Raw genomic sequence first — 11,783 nt, 5'->3', positions numbered from 1 at the left:
CTCTCTCTTCTGTTATTTATGGTTCAAATCAAATATATTATTACCAAATTATAATCTTCTTCACAATTTTCACAGTACTATAAATTACCCTCAACTTAGTAAAATAAACTATCTTAAAGTATTCCTCTCATGCCTTTAGAATGTACTAGTGTGGATGATTAATTAACACCAGAATGTTAAAACAGAGTTCAGAGGCCATTGAAATCATTTAACGAACTGTTTAATCCCATAGTATACTAAACAATTACCATTATTCTAAATATTTCATAAATGTTAGTTATCCCAAGTGTTCATTAAGTCCTCATGACATTCATTCTCATAAGAAATCATATATACCCCAAACTCAGCCAAAACCTAAAAAATCCATAAAATTCACTGTGTGCACCTTTAAGACCTATAACCCTTGACCTGCTGAAAACCCCCCAAAATTGAAACAAGGCTTTATAAACATCATACTAGGTGTGTTGTTTTTTATTTGAAAACCCAATTTGAAAAACAACCACAAATAGCCAGGCCTTAATTTGGTAGCTCACTTTTATGACCTAAATACGGCCTAACTTCACTACTGCTCCCCTAGCCCTTGGCAACATTCCAACGAGATGAGCTAATCTCTTTCTCCTGGTTATCCCCAGTCTTAACCCATCAATAATTGTTTGTATCAATCTAATTCCTCATAACTAATCTATAAAACCACTCAAAATTCCTCGAGTATACAATTATTATTTAATTGATTACCCTAACTCTGCTACATGTACCAAACATTTATATTTTCCCGCTAAACCATTTCAGTTCGCTATTCAATTTATTTAACTGTTCTCTCTGATTATGCCCTAATTAATAAAACAAATACTTGCTATCGTTGATTAGCATACATTTAATAATGTTCCTACCATCTGAACTGTACTGTCTCTCACCCTCCCCTTGCTCCTTCGGGGAGAGCGCATGGTAACCTTATAACATATTTTCATAGACTTTTCTAGAATACTTCTATTTAAGCTATCTAATTCAACCTTTCACATCCACATAGTAATGTAGGTATATAGCCCCACTGCGAAAGCTTTGTCTACTGTCCCTACCTGTGTTCGAACCAGGGACATCGCCAGTCACTCCACACCATCTACGATTCTCACAAAGTAAATACTTTCACGTCGCACATCCAGCCACGTCATCACACCCGTCTAGCCAGCCCTTCCGTCTCAAACACCCTAGTAGCCTAAATAAAACACACTCTAACAGCGTTCTGCATTTTCCTCTATCATCGGGTTTAAGAACTAACGTAACAACATTAACTATTCTCTATTGCTGTAGTAACGTCTTGTTTGGTTCAGTTTATTTATTACGGAGTGTCCATAATACTATAATAATACATAATCGAATTCCCCTCATGCATACAGATTTCACCTTATGCCATTGAAATGCCAAATAAACCATAATAGTTCAATGGAGCCCCCTATTGGCTCTCCCCTACCTATACATTACTTCTACAACCACTTTAGTTATAGTCCGATTACAAATTAAACCTTATCACATGATCAAACAACGCCACAACCTTAAACTCATATGGGGCGGCAGGCAGCTTAGTGATCAGTAGCGCCGCGCCAAGAACCGAGAGGTCGCCGGTTTCAATCCCCGAGCCGACCAGGCGAAAAATCTGCCGATGTGCCCTCGAGCAAGGCACTCAACCCCAATCGCTCCTGCAAGTCGCTCTGGACAAGAGCGTCTGCCAAATCACCAAAAATGCAAATGTAAATATTCTCTACTTTCTCACCCATCTCATCCCTCGTCAGAAACCCACAGGCACCTCTCAAATAATCACCCCGTGGTGTTCCCAGCCAACTCCAGTCTTTCCTCGCTCCAAAAGCCACACTTTCGCTCTCTCCAGCCCCTCCCCTCGCAACTCTCTCTTTCTCTCTCACTGCTCATTTCTCCTTTACACACCTTATGTATCTGTTTTAAGCATGGATTCGAGTTTATCTGCGTCCAGACGTCCCTCAAAACCATACCTCTCCCTCCACCTGGTTATATAATGGAGATTTGAAGCTATCCCTGGATTCCATTTTAATTACATCAAGCATTTCTCGTCCCCAGTAAATTCTGGGACCTCTTGTGAGGATTTGCCCCCCCCCATGGTTGGTACTGTTAAAAATCCCTTAGCCACCTCTTCTATATTACAAGTCAATTTAACAAGTAATTCGAAATAGCTTCACACAACAACACCTCATAAGGAGTGCCCAGCAGGAGTCCAATACCTATCAGAAAACATACATACAAACATTCAGACACTCCCAATCTCTCCCAGGGGGAAAAAGTTATTCTTCACCCTGAGTGAGATTGTTGTTCCCATAAGGGTTTCTTCATTGTGTTGTCAGGATTGGTTCTCGCTGCTCAAATCAGCCCTGACTTCTGTCAGTGATCTAGAAGGAGTGGGGGCTGGTGTGCAATGAGTTAGATGGTGTCAGTGTGCGCCTAATTTACCTCTGACCTGGACTGAGTGTGAAGTAACCTCCTTCACTTCGTACGGTCCAGTCCACCTGGGTTCCAGCCACTTTCTCTTGTGGACTTTAACCCTCACCCAGCCACCCACGTTTACCTTCAGTGTCAGCGTACTTCCCGACAGCTCCCCCTCTTGGGCCTTCTGCGCCTGAGAAGAGAGTGCTGCAGAAAATTCCGTCAATTTCTTCACATAATCAGTCATTTCTATCTGTTGTACATCAAGGGCGGGCATATGACCTCCCTCCCTTGGTGGACCTGGCATTACTCTCCCTGTCATTCGTTGTTCTATGTATTCATTGAATTTGGGTATGGTTATGTTTGGTCCTGCCATCTTGCTTTCTCTATCTTGGATGTATTATCGGTATCAAATACAGACTTATCTCATGTATGACACCCTCGCATATAAAGAGGCTAATTTATATAATTTGTAATGCAATTATTATCATAAGAATCAGAATTCCAGTCACATATACCAATGCAGTAATCTCTACACACAGCACACACCACGCTTTAGTTATCTCACGCTTGTTCTAGAATCATGCACAACTTCAATATCAGTCTCCCCAGTCCCCGGTTCCTGAAACCCTAGGTCAAATTCACTCAATTCCACAGATTGGTGTTCGGTCTCATAAGTCTCACTATAACTTCCCATCATCCATTACACGTTATAATACATAAAAACACAGACACGTTAAAATATAAACACAGCAAAACAAAACTGCCAATTAGAATACAATACCTTAAAAAATTTAGGTTACCAGAGCGTCCTAAAACATAGTCTCAGTTCAACTGCCACCCTTCACACAACCTTATACTTATGTGAAGTCACAGAAGCAACTGGATCCCTATCAAATGATTTTCTTTAGACAACTCAATCACTAGGAAAGACTTAATCTCAGCTTAATTGTACCTTTCACACAACCATTTATATGGAACGTTTTAAGTGTGAAATCACAGAGATAACTGGCATCCCCGGGAATTTAATACCTCTGGTCAATTTTCGGTGATTCTCCCCCACCTAATGTCTAGAACTCTGCCACAGTTAAACTTCTACCTCCTCGCAACCTATAGGGTAGGACCTCCCCTAATAGGATTTATGCAAAAGGTCTCAGTTCAAACTGGGTCCCTTTAGGAATCTAGTTGTGGGTCAAATCTTATCCACCAATGCGTCAATCCGTAGTTCGACTCATTCTGGATACGTTTATCTTTATTCCTTATTCCTTATTCCTTAGTATAAAACACAGTACCAGATATCTCATGTATGCCTTAATTCATTAGGATGGAAAATTATTTAACAAGTATTCATACTCACGCTCAGTACTACTGATCATAATTTGGTATTGGTCTATAATACAATATGCAAGATTTCGTTTTAACAGGCTCTGCATACCTTTTTAGAAGAGCGCGCTCTGATCAGGTTTCCTGAGCCAAGACGAATAGTTGATTTCTCCAGGATTTTCAGGTCACTCTTCCGTCTGTTTTTAGATCGATGATTTGCCTTTTCCTTTCGCACCAACTTTTAGATCGAATTAAAAACCATTCGGCACCACTCCCGCTCTATCCTGTATTTTTTGATCTAGATATTCATTAAACTTGAGTTTTGGGACGGTAGTGGTTGCCATGGTTATACAGTTTTTTTGTTTTGTTTTTTTTGACTATCTTGGTGCACTTAGCCCGTCACTGGCCGAATCCAGCAATGTATTCTTGGCGCTGACTGAAACTTATCTCTGATGTCCCACCCTCGTACACAAAAAATGTTCAATACTTTATTATTAGGAATTATTTTGCAAAAGGTATTATTGTTTTTCAATTATTCGAATTATTATATATTTTCCCAAAAGGTATCAGAACCGCCCTTTTGGAACAATACATTAACAAACCCGAGCGCTCCCAAAACAATCATCAATTTAATCCCAGGAATTATTTTGCAAAAGTTATTATTGTCTTTCAGGTACTCGAGCTATTATATACTTTCCCAAAAGGTATCAGAATCGCCCTTTTGGAAGAATACATTAACAAACCCAAGCGCTCCTAAAATAATTATCAATCTAATTCTAGGAATTTATTTAGCAAAAGTTATTATTGTTTTTCAGGTATTCGAGTTATTATATATTTTCCCAAAAGGTATCAGAATCGCCCTTTTGGAAGAATATATTAGCAAACTCGAGCGCTCCTAAAATAATTACCAATTTAATTTTGGGAATTATTTTGCAAAAGTTATTATTGTTTTTCAGGTATTCGAGTTATTATATATTTTCCCAAAAGGTATCAGAATCGCCCTTTTGGAAGAATATATTAGCAAACTCGAGCGCTCCTAAAATAATTATCAATTTAATTTTAGGAATTATGAAAATACCAACACCACAAGAGGGAAAAAGTTCAAGTCAGCTTTTAGCGCAGCGGCTACATAACAGGCAAAATAGGACTCGGTGGTCCTCTTAAAAGTTATCAACTAGTTAGTCTCATGAAACGGCCAATCTTACACAACATTCAGGTTATCATTTCAACAATTACATTTTTCATTACATATCAGCATCAACACACGAATTCAGTTTGAGTTCCTCACAGTACATATAGTTGAGTGCCACGTCAACCAATTGCCCGACTATCTGAACTTGTATTTTTATTTTTATTTTTTTGATTCTCCTCAAGGAGACTCCCAGTCGTTTAAACCATTCAACTGGCGTCTAGTCGGGAGAACCTTTTCTGGACTTGGATTCTCACGGAATTAACTCAACCCGACTATCTGAATCTTTTTATCAAGTCACCAGATCCTTCTCTTGTGGATCAAATAAAAGGGTCCATCGCTTGTGAACCAAAACCTCTGTAATAGGCTCCTCACTAGAAAGCCGCAATTCAACAGTAAATAAAACCACTGTAACTAGACTTCTTCTCTTAGAGTCACATTTCAACAGTAAAAACCTAAGATTTCAGATATCAACAGCAAAAAATAAAAGGGTCCTTCTCTCGTGAACCACAACCTCTGTAACTAGACTCCTCCCCTAGAGAGTCACATTTCAACAGTAAAAACCTAAAGAATTCAGATATCTTTACATATATGCCTTTTGAGTCATAATAGATATGTTATAAATTTAACAGTAATCCATACTCACGCCCAGTACTACTGATCATAATTTGGTTTATCCTACAATACAATATGCAGATTTTGTTTTAACAGGTTCTGCTTACCTTTGTATTGACGTCCGTTTAGATCAGTTTCCTGAGGCGAGCTGGATTCCCGGCTGCTCCTGCGGACAGGTCACCCGTCCTTTCAGATCCGTCTCTTACTTGTCTCCTGTCTCTATCAACTTTTATGGACCGAATTCAGAGTTAGAAAACCACCCTCTGCTACCAATTTTGTTGATAATCACAAGTTTACTGGAGAACGGAGACCAAGTAGAGACTTTCGGACAAGGTGGATAATTGTATAATAGTTCGCTAGTTACGCAAGGTAGTCAAACAATACATGCAAAAATACACACGATAAACATCTAGATAGCTAGATTCTAGATAATATACGTTGTTTAAATCCTCGCTTAATTGTAGACGTATTAGCTAGATAGCTACCTGTAGCCACCTTGTTAATGCGAGCTAACTGTGCTAGACTGCGGTCAAGACTGGCCAGGCCAGATGTGATACAGGAAGTTGCTAATGAATGCTTGTTTGTTGAATTTGGCAAACCGGGAAAGGTAGCTATCCTCTTACCTGTCGCATTTGACGTCTAGGTAGTAGCTATCACCAATCGTAAAATGGGCGCCCGACGCTTGTATGAAACGTTTCCACATCCAAGGAGCTAGCTAACCAGCTTGCTACACAACTCGAGTGTACACAATACACACCTGCCAGGAACTATTGTTTAGGTGTCATACAAATTCATACCACTACGGGTGAAGGAGGGCTGTACTCCTGTTTTTTCTTTGTAGAATGCTGAACAGGAATCCTTTCAAAACTCTTGTTAATTTTTGTGACATTTTTTAAGAAGAACAACATTCAAGTAGATTGTCACTGAAATATATTTTTGGGTAGGTATTGAAGTTATTTCAAAATAAATGTAACACCGTGTATGTGAGTGTTTCTACTGCCTCTGCCCAGTGTTGTAGTACTCGGTCTCGAGACCACATATTGAGTGTCTCGGTGTCGGAAACGTTTGTACTCGGACAGTGAGGACTCGTAATTTCTTCCCGAGACCAGCGGAGTAGAAAACTCATTCAGAGGTAAAGATATCTGTAAATAGCGTGCACGGACCCGTTCGTCAACCTCGTAGGGAGATATCTGAGAGCGAGCCCCTAAACATTGTGTGCTGACATTTTATACAATAAAATAAAGTAGGTTGATTCTAGTAGTTCTGATCTTCTGATTGGTCCTGATGAGTTGGTCGAGGTCACCTCCATTGCATTGGCTCTGAGTCGGGTTCTCTGTCTTCAGATGTTCAGCCTAAGAGAAGGGGGTTTTTGTGTGTGTGTGTGCTTAACAATGATGATGTGTGTGTGTGTGTGTGCGTGTGTGTGTGTGTGTGTGTGTGTGTATGTGTGTGTATGTTTAACAATGATGATGTGTGTGTGTGTGTGTGTATATGTGTATATGTGTGGGGGTGTGTGTGTGTATGTCCTCAGAGCAAGAAGTCGTGAGTTGGGAGAACTGAGAGACCTATGGCGTGGGTGTTGTCCATAGCCACCTGCTGATAAGGCCGACAAGATAGAAGTCTTTGTGCATTGTATTAAATACAAAGGCCCAACACAAGATGGGTCACGCACAAGATTTTAGTCAGACCAAGCTATAACATTATATATTTACTACGACAATATAAAGGCTCTTAAGATATTCATATTTCAAGAAAGGAGTGTATATATGTGGCCTGTCGAAGCGGTTTTATGCGCTGACTGAATGAGTTTTCTACTCCGCTGGTCTCGGGAAGAAATTACGAGTCCTCACTGTCCGAGTACAAACGTTTCCGACACGGAGACACTCAATATGTGGTCTCGAGACCGAGTACTACAACACTGGGCAGAGGCAGTAGAAACACTCACATACACGGTGTTACATTTATTTTGAAATAACTTCAATACCTACCCAAAAATATATTTCAGTGACAATCTACTTGAATGTTGTTCTTCTTAAAAAATGTCACAAAAATTAACAAGAGTTTTGAAAGGATTCCTGTTCAGCATTCTACAAAGAAAAAACAGGAGTACAGCCCTCCTTCACCCGTAGTGGTATGAATTTGTATGACACCTAAACAATAGTTCCTGGCAGGTGTGTATTGTGTACACTCGAGTTGTGTAGCAAGCTGGTTAGCTAGCTCCTTGGATGTGGAAACGTTTCATACAAGCGTCGGGCGCCCATTTTACGATTGGTGATAGCTACTACCTAGACGTCAAATGCGACAGGTAAGAGGATAGCTACCTTTCCCGGTTTGCCAAATTCAACAAACAAGCATTCATTAGCAACTTCCTGTATCACATCTGGCCTGGCCAGTCTTGACCGCAGTCTAGCACAGTTAGCTCGCATTAACAAGGTGGCTACAGGTTTCTATCTAGCTAATACGTCTACAATTAAGCGAGGATTTAAACAACGTATATTATCTAGAATCTAGCTATCTAGATGTTTATCGTCTGTATTTTTGCATGTATTGTTTGACTACCTTGCGTAGCTAGCGAACTATTTTACGCTATCTAACGTTAGAACTTTATTGTTGCAGTGGCTAGCTAGCTAACGTTAGCTACCACAACTTAGTTTTGTTGTTCCTTTGTCATTTGCTAGCTAACTTAGTAAGGTGTGTTCATTAGTTAGTTGACTAATGTACCTAACTACCGTATTTATGCCGGGAGGACTCTGGGTTGGCTAGTTAGGTGTGTGGACTTACAAACATGGTCGACAATAGCAACTTGTCTCATTAGACCACCTTGTCCTTTATTTAGTTAGCTTTTTTGGGCTTTCCAGCGTCAGCCACGATCGTCAAATGAAGGCAATTTTAAAAGATTGCCCCAACAATCGTAACCTCAAGCCTGCCATGAGATTACCCTAACAAGAAATAGTGGGGAGAAGATGGCTGCAGAGCTCTTTCCCACCAAGAAGCTGGCCCCAGCATCCTCAACCAACACAGCTGTGCAGCAATACCATCAGCAGAACCTGAATAACAACAACACCATTCACAGCTGCAATTGGCAAGGGCTCTATCCTACCATCCGAGAGAGGTAGGTGACCCTAGTAAGCAGTAGTTAAACTGGGATTCTACTGCCTTTTGAGGGGAGACGATGTGAATTTTCAAAGATTTAAAATGGCCAAAGAAAACCAATTTCTTGTGTCTACCAGCTCTTACATGCAGATACTGAAGTCTGAATGTGATGCCATCAACACTGTTTACTAATCATATGACTCATGCTTTCACAGGAATTCTGTCATGTTCAACAATGAGTTGATGGCAGATGTTCACTTTGTCGTTGGCCCCCCAGGAGGGACTCAGCGAGTACCTGGGCACAAGGTAATCAATCCCCTTTAAACCTGTCCAACGTATATGAGGACTTCACTGAGCAAGACAACAAAACACAACAGATGTACAGATAGATTTATCTGTTGAGTCTGCTAAATGACCAAAATGTAAAATAAAATGCAATTGGCTGACATTTCTCCACACCAGCCTCTTTATGCTAAATCCTTTTGCAAATATCTACATTTATATTACACAATGTGTAAATGTTTATTCTCTCTACCCTACCATCATCCCACCATAACTTTCTCCTCTTCTTTGCTGCTCTTCATTTTCTCATGTGACTCCCTATCTTCCATGTTGTTCCTTAGTATGTGCTGGCTGTGGGGAGTTCTGTGTTCCATGCCATGTTTTACGGTGAACTGGCAGAGGACAAGGAAGAGATCCGTATCCCTGATGTGGAGCCTCCCTCGTTTCTAGCCATGCTGAAGTAAGTGGCCGGCGCCTCCTGACATCTCATTAGATGCAGTCCCAGTGTTCATTGTACATTTCAGAATGAGGACTACCTTAGTCATTTGAAATGTAGGCTAATTCGCCATAGGTCATAATGGTGGTATGGTATTTGCACTAAGCTACAAAGGAAGAATGCCTCTCCGATTGAATGATGGGACCCTCCAAGTTTTTTCCAGATGAAAAGTTTTACTTGGCCGTATTCAATGTGTTTGAATATTCAGCAATGTAATGGCATATGAAATGATAAGGTTGGCCTTCCAATCATAAATGAGAAGTTGAAGTGAGTGTCGAGCCCTCATCTGACTCTCCCCGCTCTGGTCTGGCAGGTACATCTACTGCGACGAGATCGACCTGTGTGCCGACACGGTCCTGGCCACGCTCTACGCTGCCAAGAAGTACATCGTGCCCCACCTGGCGCGGGCCTGCGTCAACTTCCTGGAGACGAGCCTGAGCGCCAAGAACGCTTGTGTGCTGCTCTCCCAGAGCTGCCTGTTTGAGGAGCCCGACCTGACGCAGCGCTGCTGGGAGGTGATCGATGCCCAAGCCGAGCTGGCGCTGCGCTCAGAGGGCTTCACAGACATCGACTCGGTGACCCTGGAGAGTATCCTGCGCCGCGAGACGCTCAACGCCAAGGAGATGGTGGTGTTCGAGGCAGCATTGAGCTGGGCCGAGGCCGAATGCCAGCGCCAGGACCTGACGCCCACCATTGAGAACAAACGGCTGACGCTGGGCAAGGCCATCTACCTGATCCGCATCCCCACCATGACGCTGGATGACTTCGCCAACGGTGCGGCACAGTCGGGCGTGCTGACGCTTAACGAGACCAACGACATCTTCCTGTGGTATACGGCAGCCAAGAAGCCTGAGCTGCTTTTTGCTAGCAAGCCACGCAAGGGCCTGGCGCCGCAGCGTTGCCACCGCTTCCAGTCGTGCGCCTACCGGAGCAACCAGTGGCGCTACCGGGGCCGCTGCGACAGCATCCAGTTCGCCGTGGACAAGCGAGTGTTCATCGCCGGCTTCGGCCTGTACGGCTCCAGCTGCGGCTCAGCCGAGTACAGCGCCAAGATTGAACTCAAGAGGCAGGGTGTGCCGCTGGGCCAGAGCCTCATCAAGTACTTTTCGGACGGCTCCAGCAGCACATTCCCAGTGTGGTTTGAATACCCTGTGCAGATCGAGCCCGACACATTCTACACGGCCAGCGTAGTGTTGGACGGCAACGAGCTCAGCTACTTTGGCCAGGAGGGCATGACTGAGGTGCAGTGTGGCAAGGTCACCTTCCAGTTCCAGTGCTCCTCGGACAGCACCAACGGGACGGGTGTGCAGGGGGGGCAAATACCTGAGCTCATCTTTTACGCTTGAGGTGTCGAACGTGAGGGAATCGTAACCCTTCCTCTTTACTGCCACAGTAAATGCACCACTCCGGATGTTGAGCAAGCATCAGCTCTTAACTATGGGTTTAAAAGTGTACCTGGTTTGGAAGAAAAAAAAACATATCCAATGGTGGTTTAGTTCAATATTCAATTGCCTTATGAGTATGTCGGACCTAGCGTAGGACTGTATTTTGACTTAAAACTGGGTTGCAGTGACCAAATATTTTCTTCTTTTAAATGAAGGATAGGCATTTGTTCAGGGTTGGTCCTAACACATTTAACACTATGTTCAATAATTTGTTTTACTGTTTATGAAGCACAGTTCTCATTTAACAAGATTATTAGAATGTTGTAGGTAGGTTTTTGTTTTTACTTCAAACATTCCTATTCTTTTTCAAGTAAAACACTACAACTTGAATATAAGATATTTCAACCTGTGCAAGAAACTCGACATTGATGTAGAGGAGACTTAGGGTATAATCAAATATTTTTGTACTTCGTAACTTGATAAATAGTTTAAACATTTGATGGTGCAATTTCTAAGATTTTGTATTGTTAACTCATTTTGTGTTGCTAATATTGTTACCTCTCAATCTAAGTATCTCCTTGGGTTTTCTGTGAGATTAATAAACTGAGAATAGACATCAAATGGCAATGTAAACCTGTGCTGAGGTTTAAGATACTTGAGGATGTTGCCGTCTCAGTGTAGGCCCAAGTATGTATAGCTAACATTTTCTTGCACTACTATTGGTCCTCTTTTCAAACGGGACAGCCTTTTTGTATCTTGCTTACTTGTATACACTTTAATTTAGGGTGATTTTTTTCCCCCCCTTGTTTTCTCTGAAAATCAGTATGAAGTGTTGAATGAGATTCCAATGAGAATCGTGCTGCGAGTTTGACAGTGTCAATGGACCTATGAATGTGTACTGTTGCATATAAATTAGAAAATAAAATTAACCAGTTCTGTAAAATTGTGTTGT

The 11,783-nt window shown here is 41.8% G+C and overlaps 1 protein-coding gene across 3 annotated transcripts; it reads left to right on the top strand.

Moving 5' to 3' along the window:
• The first annotated feature begins 7,734 nt into the window (after positions 1–7,734).
• Positions 7,735–11,770, top strand: LOC311113262 (BTB/POZ domain-containing protein 3-like). 3 transcript variants are annotated; one of them, XM_084156469.1, is made up of 5 exons: positions 7,735–7,880; positions 8,412–8,687; positions 8,884–8,974; positions 9,292–9,410; positions 9,760–11,770. In XM_084156469.1, the coding sequence occupies exons 2-5, from the start codon at positions 8,539–8,541 to the stop codon at positions 10,790–10,792; spliced, it is 1,392 nt and encodes a 463-aa protein (XP_084012595.1). In that variant the 5' UTR covers positions 7,735–7,880; positions 8,412–8,538; the 3' UTR covers positions 10,793–11,770. The 3 variants fall into 3 exon arrangements, with proteins under 3 accessions (XP_084012595.1, XP_084012596.1, XP_084012594.1); XM_084156470.1 differs by having other exon boundaries at positions 7,738–7,880; positions 8,434–8,687; XM_084156468.1 differs by having other exon boundaries at positions 7,738–8,687.
• The last annotated feature ends 13 nt before the right edge of the window (positions 11,771–11,783 follow it).

Source organism: Coregonus lavaretus (genome assembly GCF_964263955.1).
Source record: "Coregonus lavaretus genome assembly, chromosome: 40".
NCBI classification, from domain to species: Eukaryota; Metazoa; Chordata; class Actinopteri; order Salmoniformes; family Salmonidae; genus Coregonus; species Coregonus lavaretus.
The sequence above is the reverse complement of the archived record's forward strand: the minus strand, read 5'-3'. Positions and strand labels throughout refer to the sequence as shown.

What these genes read in the sequence shown, in the direction of transcription:
- LOC311113262 (XM_084156469.1), top strand. Translation starts at nt 8,539, where the DNA reads ATGGCTGCAGAGCTCTTTCCCACCAAGAAGCTGGCCCCAGCATCCTCA. An exon ending in AGCGAGTACCTGGGCACAAG is followed by an intron (nt 8,975 to 9,291) that starts GTAATCAATCCC and finishes GTTGTTCCTTAG; the next exon opens with TATGTGCTGGCTGTGGGGAG. An exon ending in TCGTTTCTAGCCATGCTGAA is followed by an intron (nt 9,411 to 9,759) that starts GTAAGTGGCCGG and finishes CTGGTCTGGCAG; the next exon opens with GTACATCTACTGCGACGAGA.